General features: G+C 42.4%; 1 protein-coding gene across 1 annotated transcript in view; it reads right to left on the bottom strand.

Annotated features, from left to right (window-relative positions):
• UBE3C (ubiquitin protein ligase E3C) overlaps positions 1 to 13,568 on the bottom strand; it is a 141,451-nt gene that overhangs the window by 34,468 nt on the left and 93,415 nt on the right. The window contains exons 17-18 of the mRNA XM_025378882.1: positions 12,090 to 12,222; positions 6,649 to 6,896 (exon numbers count right to left, since the gene is read on the bottom strand). Of these exons, the coding sequence (XP_025234667.1) occupies positions 6,649 to 6,896; positions 12,090 to 12,222 (381 nt within the window). The remainder of the gene's footprint in view (positions 1 to 6,648; positions 6,897 to 12,089; positions 12,223 to 13,568) is intronic.

Genomic DNA, 13,568 nt, shown 5'->3' with positions numbered 1-13,568 from the left:
TTCAGGGTTCAAAACAAGGTTTTTTTTTTTTTTTTTTTTTTTTTGAGACGGAGTCTCACTCTGTCACCCAGGCTGGAGTGCAGTGGCCGGATCTCGGATCTCAGCTCACTGCAAGCTCTGCCTCCCAGGTTTACGCCATTCTCCTGCCTCAGCCTCCCGAGTAGCTGAGACTACAGGCGCCCACCACCTTGCCCGGCTAGTTTTTTGTATTTTTTAGTAGAGACGGGGTTTCACCGTGTTAGCCAGGATGGTCTCAATCTCCTGACCTCGTGATCCGCCCGTCTCGGCCTCCCAAAGTTCTGGGATTACAGGCTTGAGCCACCACGCCTGGCCAGAACAAGGTATTATACAAGAGAAGCTCTGCCTCTTTAAGGGCTAAGGCAACTAAAATGACTAGTATTCACCTCAATTTAGATGTTTAAAGCTTCAGCAAATTCAGTGAGCATTTTACAAAAGGATGCTAATGATGGAGAAAAAGAAACTTTCCAACTTTTGAAAATCTCAATATAAACTGTTAAGTGCCAATATTAGGCCGGGCGCGGTGGCTCAAGCCTGTAATCCCAGCACTTTGGGAGGCCGAGACGGGCGGATCATGAGGTCAGGAGATCGAGACCATCTTGGCTAACACAGTGAAACCCCGTCTCTACTAAAAAATACAAAAAACTAGGCGGGCGAGGTGGCGGGCACCTGTAGTCCCAGCTACTCGGGAGGCTGAGGCAGGAGAATGGCGCAAACCCGGGAGGCGGAGCTTGCAGTGAGCTGAGATCCGGCCACTGCACTCCAGCCCGGGCGACAGCGCGAGACTCCGTCAAAAAAAAAAAAAAAAAAAAAAAAGTGCCAATATTATACTACATAATACAATAAATGCACACTGAATTCTACTGTAATAAAAAATTATAAACCATGCTGAAGTTATACAATCTAATTAAAATTTTCAAATATATAACCAAGATAATATCAAATAATCTGATTTATAGGCATGCCATTCCAATTAAATCAATATTCTAAAGCAAGAAAAAAAGCCATTTTCAAATAGAATTCAAATATGATAAAGGCTTAGCCTCAATAAATATTCTGAACTTAATTGGTTTAAATGGACCTAGGTGCTTCTATCTGTAAAAAAAAGTTCAAGATGACATTACCACATCCTTGGGCTGTTTATTTATTCCCTGTCTGCAGCCTGATTTACAGGCGATAAAATGCAATCATGACCCACACCAGAAGCAAGAATCATTTGCTAATGGAACTTTTAATTGAGAAGTGGCCAGTGACAGGAGGTAATTCTCCCTCTGTAGGATCACTCCTGAAGACCTCTTTGTACTTTATCACAGTAAACAATCACTAACATATGCATTAAAGAAAATTTAAATACATTATGACCCAATAAATATCATAATCAATCAATATACAATTTTCATCTCTTAAAGACGTAATGTTCAGGTACCACACTATTAGTTGTTGTACTATTACACTTACTTAGATCTGAGCAATTTTTAGCATGTTAGTACAAAGTTTAACTCTGTCATCAGATGGTTGATGTTTTGGAAGTTGGTAACCCCTTGGGAATTTCCATGCAGAAAATAATGTAAGGAAAGTCTTAAATATGTGAAACTAAGTTAACTACCATCCTCAAACAACTATAGTTTTGTTATTAGTCTAAACTTTACTATTTTAAACAGCCTTAATAAGATATAACTTACATAAACTTCATTTGTGGGAGAAAGGTTTAAAATCACAAATTCTCTTCCCTGGATCTTGTGTAAATATATACACATTCCAAAGTACAGTACTGTACAATGACATCATATTCAGAATAATTTCAATTATAAGCAATATGTCAATAAACAGGAGAAAATGAGTTTATCCTCACCAGACTTACGTAACTATTAGCTTCTACATTAATCAAGACTGGATGATTTATACATTCAGGAAGAAAAAGTAGTATATAATCTTAAGGTTTAATTCATGCAGATAAAATTAATGCTGTATCTTCTGTAACTGCATTGTGCGAAAACCACTAAGTTTACAGTTTTTCAGGTTAGCCTAGCAAAACACTCACCTTTATTTTCACATATATATTATTAAGTTAGAAGGTTCTTGGGCTCACTTTAACAGAAAGAACTATGGGATTTCATTGTAAAGATTTTCTTTTCTCTTTTTTTTGAGACAGAGTTTTGCTCTTGTTACAAAGGCTGGAGTGCAATGGTGTGATCTTGGCTCACCACAACCTCCGCTTCCCAGATTCAAGCGATTCTCCTGCCTCAGCCTCCTGAGTAGCTGGGATTACAGGCATGCACCACCACGCCCAGCTGATTTTGTATTTTTAATAGAGACAGAGTTTCTCCATGTCGGTCAGGCTAGTCTCGAGCTCCCGACTTCAGGTGATCTGCCCGCCTTGGCCTCCTAAAGTGCTGGGATTACAGGTGTGAGCCACCATGTCCAGCTCATTGTAAAGATTTTCATACAATGAATTATGAAATGTACATCCTCCAGAGGAAGCTGAAACTGAGAAGTAGGCTGTGTGACCATCAACGAAGAGAGAGATGCTATCCGCAAACTGAAACCAAAGCCAGCTCACAAATCAACATCAAATCAACATCAAATCAACACCTGAAATCTGCCACCTGAAATATGGCGAGCCTGAAGATGATGATATAACACATACCGTTACGGTAGTGAAGTCATGTTGGAGCCCTTTCTCAAACCTGAAGAGCACTTAAAATCACTGGGAGTCTGAACAAAGAAATAACTGGGGCTGTGACAATGCATTTCAGAGAGACACAAATAAAGGGGAATTATTCTATATCCAGGATAGACTGATTCCTTCCCACTACCCCTGCTTAACAAGGCTGCGGTTCTACTCCCATTTGCTATAAATAAATACACACATAACCCATACTGCAAAGCTACAGTAATCAAGACCATATTGCGTAAGGGCAGACCCACAGTGTTAAGTGTATGGTCTACTAATTTTCTTTTTCTTTTTCTTTTTTTTTTTTTTGAGACGGAGTCTGGCTCTGTTGCCCGGGCTGGAGTGCAGTGGCCGGATCTCAGCTCACTGCAAGCTCCGCCTCCCGGGTTTACGCTATTCTCCTGCCTCAGCCTCCCGAGTAGCTGAGACTACAGGCGCCCGCCACCTCGCCCGGCTAATTTTTTTTGTATTTTAGTAGAGAAGGGGTTTCACCGTGTTCGCCAGGATGGTCTCGATCTCCTGACCTCGTGATCCGCCCGTCTCGGCCTCCCAAAGTGCTGGGATTACAGGCTTGAGCCACCGCGCCCGGCCTGGTCTACTAATTTTCAACAAGGGTGGCAAGAACATGAGGATGCCTAACTCATACAATCTACAAAAATTAACTCAAAAAGGATCAAAGACCAAAATGTAACAGTTAAAACTACAGAACTGTCAGAAGAACATACAGGTGGAAATCTTTGTGATTTTAGGTCAGGGAATGGATAAGACACCAAAAACAAGCAACAAAAGAAAAAAAAACACATTAGACTTCAAAATTAAAAGTGTTCGTTCTTCAAAGGAAATCATCATGAAAGTGAAGAGACCACCCAGAGAAGGAAGAAAATACTTGCAAATCATTTACCTGACAATGTTTTAGCTTCCTCAGAGAATATAAATTTCATAACTCATTGCATTTCAGGGACTTAATAATAAAAGACAATCCAATAAAAAAATAGGCAATGGACTTGAATAGACATTTCTCAACAGAAGTCATGGAGCACATGAAAAGATGGTTAACATTATTGGTCATCAGGGAAATTAAAACCACAACGAGACACCAATTCCCACCCACTAGAATGGCTGCAATGAAAAAGACAAGACTAAGTAAGTGCTGACAAGGATGTGGAGTCACTGAAACCTTCACAAATTGCTGCTGGGATTGTAAAAGGTTGCAGACACTTTGACGTGGAGTACTGTACGACCTAACACTTTCACGTCGAGGTATATGCCCAAGAAAAATGAAAAAACTATGTCCAAATAACAGCCTGTATACAAATGTTTGTAGCAGCATTATTCATAATAGCCAAAAGGTGGAAACAATGCAAATGTACCATTGTACTCCAGGCTGGGATGAGTAAGTAAACAAAATGTGGTGACTGGGTGTGGTGGCTCACACCTGTAATCCTAGCCTTTTGAGAGATTGAGGCAGGAGGACTGCTTGACACCAGGAGTTCAAGACCAGCCTGGGCAACATGGCGAGAGCCTGCCTCTACAATAAAATGAAACAATTAGGTGTGGTAGCAAGCAACTGTTGCCACAGTTGGCAGGCTGAAAGCAGGAGGATTGCTTAAGCACAGGACTGAGCCGTGTTTGCAGCACTGCCTAGGTGGCAGTCTGTTTCAAAATGAACAAAACAAACTCCAAAGTGTGGTATATCCATAAAATGAAATAAGATTCAGCCCTTAAAAGGAGTGAAGCTCTGACCTATTAGGACATTAATGAAACCTGAAAACATGCTAAATCAAAGAAGCCAATAACAAAAGGTCACAAATTTATAGTCGATAAAACAAATGATTCCACTTACATGAAATGTCCAGGAAAAAAAAAAAAATCCATAGAGACTGAAAGTAGATGAGTGGTTGGCCAGGGCTGGGGGAGGAAGGGCAGGATAGGGAGGGACTACGTAGGGTTTCCTTTTTGGGATGATGACACTGCTTCCAAGTTAGATATTGGTGATGGTCACACAGCACAGTGAATACATTAAAAACCACTGAACTGTACACTTTAAAAGGTTCAATTTTCCATGATGTGAGTTATATTTTAATAAAACTGTTATGTAAAAGAAGTCATAAAAGTACCATCTGTTTTGCAGGCACTGATTTCCAATTAAGCTACTTCTCAAAACAGGCACTCCATGCACTATGCTTCTCGGAGAACAGAACTACCAATGAGATAAAGAAATTTTATTACAAAGTTGAAAATGAGTATAGCTCTGATTAATTCTTACAGAAATTAATCACAATAGCAACATTAATTTCTAATTTATTTATTTATTTTTATTTTTAGAGACAGAGTTTCACTCTGTCACCCAGGCTGGAGTGCAGTGGTGCGATCTTGGCTCACTGCAAGCTCTGCCTCCCAGGTTCACGCCATTCTCCTGCCTCGGCCTCCCGGGTAGCTGGGACTACAGGCGCCCGCCAGCACGCCCAGCTAATTTTTTATAGTTTTAGTAGAGACGAGGTTTCACCATGTTAGCCAGGATGGTCTCGATCTCCTGACCTCGTGATCCGCCCGCCTCGGCCTCCCAAAGTGCTGGGATTACAGGCATGAGCCACCGCGCCCGGTCTTAATTTCTAATTTATTTAAGAATGTTAGTAACAGGCCAGGTGCAGTGGCTCACACTTGTAATCCCAGCACTGTGGGAGGCTGAGGCAGGTGGACACTTGAGGTCAGGAGTTCAAGACCATCCTGTACAACATGGTGGAAACCCCTATCTCTACTAAAAATACAAAAATTAGCTGGGCATGGTGGTGCACACCTGCAGTTCAGGAGGCTGGTGCAGGACAATCCCTTGAACCTGGGAGGTGGAGTTTGCAGTGAGCAGAGATGACGCCACAGCACTCCGGCCTGGGCAACAGAGCAAGGAGAGATTCCGTCTCAAAGAAACAAACTAGCTAATAATAATTCCTTAATACTCAACTTGATAAATGTCACTCTAGCAGGTAGAGCTGTGTCCCCCCAAAAGACAAATTCAAATCCTAATCTGTGAATATAACCTTCTATGGAAATGAGGTATTTGCAGATAATCAAATTAAGATGAAGTCACACTGGATCAGGGCAGGACCCAACTACAATGACAGGTGTCCTTATTTTAAAAAATAGAAGGCAATGTTGACACAGACACTCAGGGAGAAGTCCACATTAGCACAGAGGCAGAGATCAAAATGATGAATCTACAAGCCAAAAAACGTCAAGGGCTATTGGCAAGACCAGAAGAACGGATTATTCTAGAGCCTCTAAAAAGGAATCTATGCTGCTGCTGACACCCTAAGTTTGGACTTCTGGCCTCTAGAACTGTCAAATAATACATTTCAGTTTTTCTAAGCCCCCCTCCTCACCCCCAAAAGCATGTGGTGATTTGTTGCAGCAGTCCGAGTAAACTAATAGTCACTAGGCAGTAACTTACTGTCTTAGTCCATTTTGACTGCTTATAGTGGAAGACCTGAAATGAGTAATTAATAAAAACTGAAATCTATTTCTTATAGCTGGAAGGCCAGGAGCAGCCCCTGGTGAGGCCTTCTCAGTGGTGGGGACTCTGCAGAGTCCAGAGGTGGCACAGGGCATCACAAGGTTAGGGGCTCCCTCCTGTAAAGTCATCAGGGCCCCTCCCACAATAAACCACTCATTCATTCATGAAGGCCGAGCTCGCATGATCTAATCACTTCTTAAAAGGTTCCACCTCTCAATACTGGCACACTGGGGATCAAGTTTCAACACGAGTTTGGAGGGGACATTCAAACCATAGCACCTACTTAGATAACCATACAAATTTGTTTCGTGCAGTGCTTTTGCAACATTTAGCATCCAAATTTAAAACACACAGTATTTTATGATAAACTTGGATAACAACCACACATAAACATAAAATGTCAACAGCTTTTGGTCCGAGGTCTATTTTTATATGAAGGTTACTTTACCTTTCCAAGCATTCTGCCTAGGAAGTAGTAATGTCTGGCAAAAGAATCTCCCACAAGCATCTGAGCAGCCGGGTTGGGGTACAGAAGCCCTTCATTAGTAGTCTTAAAGAACCCCTGGTTGGGGTTAAATCCTGACTTCAGTAGTTCATTTAAAAACTCTCTGAAAATACCACCACCATCAATGCCAGCTTCATCCAGGCCATGGGCATTGAGCAAGTGCACACGGATCCGCTTTTTCAAATCAGGCTCTGTTCAAAAAAATGGGAGGGTGAGGAGGAAAGATGTTACAAGCAAGCAATAACATCAACTGGCCTTACAGGAAGGCTTGGGGAAGGGGTGCGAGGATCTTAGGGACATTTTAACATAGGACTCAAAACAGCAATGATATTATCATTATTTTTTGAGACAGAGTCTTGCTCTGTCACCCAGGCTGGAGTGCAGTGGCATGATCTCGGCTCACTGCAACCTCTGCCTCCACGAACTCTCAGGGAGTTGGTCCTCCAGAGTCTACAGCAAGCTTGTCCTCAACCTGCAGCCTACAGGCCGATGTGGCCCAGGATGGCTTTGAATGCGGCCCAACACAAATTCTTAAATTCTTAAAACATTAGGTTTTTTTTTTTTTTTTTCCTTTTTTCTTTTTTGAGACGGGGTCTCCTTCTGTCATTCAGGCTAGAGTGCAGTGGTGCCATCTCAGCTCACTGCAACCTCCGCCTCCAGGGTTCAAGTGATTCTTCTGCTTCAGCCACCCCAAGTAGCTGGGACTATTGGTGTGCGCCGCCATGCCTGGCTAATTTTTCTATTTTTAGTAGAGATGGGGTTTCACCATATTGGACAGGCTGGTCTCGAACTCCTGACCTTGTGATCTGCCCGCCTCAGCTTCCCAAAGTGCTGGGATTACAGGCATGAGCCACCGCGCACAGCCTGTGATTTTTTTTTTTTTTTAAAGCTTATCAGGTATCGTTAGTGTATTTTACGTGTGGCCCAAGACAATTATTCCTCTTCCAATGTGGCTCAGGGAAGCCAAAGGATTGGACAACCCTGATCTATATGATCTTTCAATAGCTGTATTTGGCTGAAAAGGGGGGAAAATTACTGGTTATATAATTTGCCACAAAGAGTAAATTAAGGCCAGGTGCAGTGGCTCATGTCTGTAATCCCAGCACTTTGGGAGGCTGAGGTGGGTGGATTGCTCTGAGGTCAGCAGTTCGAGACCAGCCTGGCCAACAAGGTGAAACCCCATCTCTACTAAAAGTACAAAAACTAGCTGGGCATGGTGGCACATGTCTGTAATCCCAGCTACTTGGGTGGCTGAGGCCTGAGAATCGCTTGAAGTCGGGAGGCAAAGGTTGCAGTAAGCCAATATCGTGTCACTGCACCCCAGCCTGCATGACAGTCTCAAAAAAAAAAAAAAAAAAAAAGTAAATTAAAACATTGTCTTTGTCTGGGCACAGAGGTTCACTTCTGTAATCCCAGCACTTTGGGAAGCCAAGGCAGGACTGCCTGAGGCCAGGAGTCCAAGACCAGCCTGGGCAACACCAGCAAGACCCTTTCTCCACAAAATATTAAGAAAAGCTGGGCATGGTGGTGTGTGCCTGTAATCCCAGCTACTCAAGAGGATCACTTGAGCCCAGGAGTTTGAGGCTGCAGTGAGCTATGACTGCACCACTGCACTCCAGCCTGGGTGAAAGCGAGACCCCCATCTCTAAAATAAAAATTAAAAAACCCCCAAAACAGGCCAGGTGCGGTGGCACGAGCCTGTAATCCTGGCACTTTGGGAGGCCAAGGCAGGTGGGTCACTTGAGGTCAGGAGTTTGAGACCGGCCTAATATGGTGAAACCCCATTTCTACTAAATACAAAAAAAAATTAGCCAGGCATGGTGGTGCACACCTGTAATCCCAGCTACTCAGGAGGCTGAGGCAGGAGAATCGCTTGAACCCAGGAGGCGGAGGTTGCAGTGAGTCAAGATTGTGCCACTGCATTGCAGCCTGGGCAACAAGAGAGAAGTTCCATTTCAAAAAACAAACAAAAACCCAAAACCAAAAAAAACCACAAGGTGGACCAAGTTAGGATGTGATCTGATAAACAGGCTGCATCAGAGAACAGCTTTGGGGAAGTAAGTGAAATGTCCTTTATCTTTTCGTGAGAAAGTTCTACAGGTGCTTTGCAGAAAAGATAGGGTGAAGGAGAGGCGAGAGCTGGGGAGAAGCTGCTGCATGAAGTCAGGGGAAGTGGGAAAGCACCGGCACATAGCGTACATTCGACACTTTCACAGACCCCACGCGCTGCCGCCCTCTGTCGGCCTTGGTGCACAGTCACCCACACACATCTGCCCTGGAGCATCTCAAGGGACACATAACCTTTAGAAGCATCCTGGAAAAGGGGTTTAGCAGAATGCTTGATATAGCCTCCAGGCAATCTCCTCAAAGCCCTCTTTATCTCAACATTGCTATGTACACATGTCAGTAATTTTGAAGTTTCAGTACCTGGAGTGTAAATAGTCTATGATATGTGTCAAGTAGGGCAAATACAATTTACTGGACTGACTGAGGCTTACAGCCACCACATACCAAGTTCCCATTCACTGAGAATGGTCGCTGACTGAATGGACAAGATGGGGCCACTCTGCACAACAGCAAGGATGCAGTGCTGCCTGGCTGTGCCACCCAACCTCTGGCTCAGTGTCCGTGTCACCCTTGGGAATCAGGTAAACACATCTAAGCCATTTGGCTCCAGCTTGCTTTCCTGCTTCTGGAAGAAATGTCCTCTGCTTCAGGAAGAAATGGTAATTCTGCCCATTAAATGAGATAAAATAAAAGTAACCAACCAACAAAAGCAGACAAGTGAGGCTCTCCAGAACTGATGACAGCAGACCGCGGAGCCAGCTTTGCCTCATTCTCACCCAAGAGTCAATGACAGTGTGAGCTCCAGGCCCCAAGGGAACTGTTACCCACTTTATAATTCTTACAGCAATCCCATGAGGGAATGTGACAGTTTCTCCCAATATTCCACACTGTAACAAGGTGGTGCAGTGCAGGCAGGGAGTGCGTGGGCATCCCTGTGAGACCCCAGCCCCTCTCTGCTCTCTGAGCACCAACTGCAGGAGCAGCCATCAGCTTCTCTGCATTTCACTCAGTCAGCTTATGGGTAACAGGGGTGAACATGCACACTTCAGAGAACCGCTCCGAGATGAGGCAGACCAGCATCGTACAGCATGGGTTCGCTTCAACGACTAGATGGTATGTGGAATAATCACATTAGTTGATTATATGTAAATTATTAGTCAAAAACGCACCTCAAACCATTCTCTCACAAGTAAATTAATGATTCTGAGATATCTGACTTTACTAATTTGCCTAGCAAAACACCACATTTTAACACATGGCTTAATCATTCTTATAGTAGTTGACAACATTTATAAAGATTTTAAGCATTACAGTATAAACATCATGAGAAGACTCTTCCAAATCTCTTAACTTCAATGCAATTATTAGCATGCATTTAGGGAGGTGGGGTGTGATCAGTTTTTAAATAATTTTTAAAGCTTAAGGATTCATTAGGAAATTTGAGGTTTGTTATAACTGGACAGTAACATCAAAGAATCATCTACATGGAGTAGTTTTAAAGTTAATTTTAAATTGCTGGTAAATAAGAAACACGTTCTACTCTGGCTGAAGAGCTTACAGCCCCCTACTTGCAAGTACCCCGCACCACAGCACCTGCGCCCTCGGAGTGCCCCTCACCCACAAACTCAGCTCCTCCCCTACAGGTGCCACTCCAGAACTGCCTCTCGTAAGGCCCTTCAACGTTAAACAGCTCACTCTTCTCTAAACACTACACGATCATTGGCAAACTCATTATTTTGTCACATCTACTTTTTTCCCCCGGGATTCAACCACAAATTGAACAAGCATCTACTGAGCACCAGCTGTGTACACCAAATAAACAATTCCATCCCAAGCTGTAAAAACCTTCAGGGTCAAGTGGGAGAGATGAACATGAAATCTGCTAATAAAAATACAACACAAGAACTATTAAGAATTGATTTATAAGGTACTATGGGACCCCAAAACATCTCTCAATTAGACAATTAGTTAGATTAGGAGTCTCTCATTTACACCAAATATTCTGAAAACACAATCAGATAGGCAAGGGAAACCTGGCCCTGTGGAGAGGCCACAGCCTGTACGCAGACCTGGGTTCACTCGGTCTTAGCTGATGACACTCGGCATCAGAGGGCCATGGCAAAGATTCAATGGCAACAGTAAATTGTGTGAAAAAATAAAAGCTCGAAATAGAGTAAGGAAACAACTGATGTTAGCTTTCCTCCACTGTTCCAATATTATGACAAAATTAGCTCTTTATGTAAGCAATAAAAATTACTAGAAATCAGGTTTCATTTCCTTAGAAGAAAATTAAGTCGTTCCCCCAGAAGAAAAGGCAATTGTCATTTCACATCGGACAACCTGTCATCTTCCAAAAACTGGGTAAGATGATTTCATTTTTAATTTTAGATCCAGCCTAAGCTTTCATTTTAATCCCTTTGGCATTGACCAACATTGAATTAATGTATTATCATAATCACAAGCACACAAACTTTGAAGACTAAGTATCAAATATTAACATAAGACAAAATGTGCCAGTGAGCTCCAAATGCTATCCAAATTGCTGTTACAATATAATCCTGCTTTACTAATGGCAGTGTCATTGAAGCACACTTATCTTTTTATAAAGAAACTTGGATTGCTATGGCATTTATTTTAGTATATTTAATTTGGCTTACAATTTGTGATTTTATATAAATATTTATACAAAAACACAGAATGTAAATGGCTGCCATCGAGATTTTTAGAATGACAGCTTGCAAACTAAATTTTTGGGGCAGACATTGGGAGGTGGGGAACCGGTAACTTTCTTGCCCTTTAAAAATAATTAATATTTTTTAAAGGCTTCTGTTGTAGTAACTGTCAATTTTAGAAATATTACTTAATAACATGTCTCCCAAATCTGACTTGCTATACTTTTTTTTGGAGACTGGGTCTGGCTCTATTGCCAAGGCCGGAGCAGTAGCACAATCAAGGTTCAACTGCAGCCTTGACCTCCCAGGCTCAAGCCATCCTCCCGCCTCAGCCCTTTGCAGAGCGCAGACAACAGGAGCACACTAACATACCCAGATAAGCTCACTTTTTTTTTTTTTGTCAAGGCAGGGTCTCAGTACGTTGCCCAGGCTGGCCTCTAACTCCTGAGCTCAAGCAATCCTCTCGCCTCAGCCTCCCAAAGTGCCGGGATTATAACTGTGAGCCGCCATGCCCAGCCGCACATTTCAGTTTTTAAGTCATTATGGAACAAGATGATGGACACTAATTTTTAAACCACCACCATTTTCTAAAGCAATTCCCTAGCCTCCACCTGCCAAATAATACATCTAGAGAATTATATATACCATTTTCTGGAGAAAGTTTGTCATAAGCATCTTCATAAATGTAATTTCTTCTTATAGTGACATTAATTCCATCCAGAAATGGACCATCTCCTTGAACTTCTTGCTTATCTGCATAAATCAACCTCTGAAAGATCTAACAAACAAGGAAAGCTGTAAGGTTATTAGGAACAAAAGACCCGTTACAAGTTACCAAAGAATAAACTGCTAAATCTTATCTTTGTATCTTCATAAATTCTGAAATAAATGCTAATAGTCAAGGTATCAAATAGTGATTTTTATCAATAAATATATAGATAATATATAATGTATATCATATTTAAATATTTCGAATGTTGCTCCTTTGCCCAGTTAAAAATAAACTTTAAAAATCCAGCCAGGCACTGTGGTTCATGCCTGTAATCCCAGCTACTTGGGAGGCTGAGGCACGAGAATCTCGTGAACCCGGGAGGCAGAGGTTGCAGTGAGCTGAGACTGCACCGCTGCACTCAGGCCTGGTGACAGAGTGAGACTGTCTCAAAAATAAAATAAATTAAAATTAAAATTAAAACCCCATGCTATAGAATATTTTCATTTATAAATCCTTTATAAAAACTTACGTAGAACAGCTTTGTAAAAGCTGTATACTAACACTAGTAGAAATATCTCTATGACAAAATTCAAATAATCTTTTTGATGTTAAAAATCCAGTAGAGGGAGCTCAGGAATTATGTGAGTGAGAGAGACAGAGAGAGAGAGAGTGTGTGAGTGTGTACGCACGTGCAGGGAGGGTTTCGTGAAGGGACATGAATAGCTTCAAAAGAAACTCTTTTGTTCACCATATAAACAGAGTGTACAGGCCTAAAAAATACACTCTTGAAGCCATTACTGGAGAACGGAACCAGCTAATCTTCAGAAATTTGGTAAAAATAATTGACAAATAAAAACAAAACATTTTAAAATGTGGAAACATATATAAACAAAATTTTGTACATCCAAGACACCAGACAAGGAATTAAGATATTTGTCCATTTCTTTTTTTATAAAGTAGCGGGCGCGGTGGCTCACGCCTGTAATCCCAGCACTTCGGGAGGCCAAGGTGGGCAGATCACAAGGTCAGGAGATCGAGAGCATCCTGGCTAACACGGTGAAACCCCGTTTCTACTAAAAATACAAAAAATTAGCCGGGCGTGGTGACACGTGCCTGTAGTCCTAGCTACTTGGGAGGCTGAGGCAGGAGAACCACTTGAACCTGGGACGCAGAGGTTGTGAGCCAAGATCATACCTCTGCACTCCAGCCTGGCGACAGAGGAGACTCCATCTCAAAAAAAAAAAAAAAAAAAAAAAAAAAGTTGTGTTTCCGGGCCGGGTGCAGTGGGTTTTGCCTGTAATCCCAGCACTTTAGGTGAGATGGTGGCTTGCGCCCAGGAGTTTGATGCTGCAGTGAGCTATGATCACAGCACTGCTTTCTCGCTCAGGTGACAGAGTGAGATCCCGTCTCAG

The sequence above is a fragment of the Theropithecus gelada genome, chromosome 3 (genome assembly GCF_003255815.1).
Source record: "Theropithecus gelada isolate Dixy chromosome 3, Tgel_1.0, whole genome shotgun sequence".
NCBI lineage: Eukaryota > Metazoa > Chordata > Mammalia > Primates > Cercopithecidae > Theropithecus > Theropithecus gelada.
The sequence above is the reverse complement of the archived record's forward strand: the minus strand, read 5'-3'. Positions and strand labels throughout refer to the sequence as shown.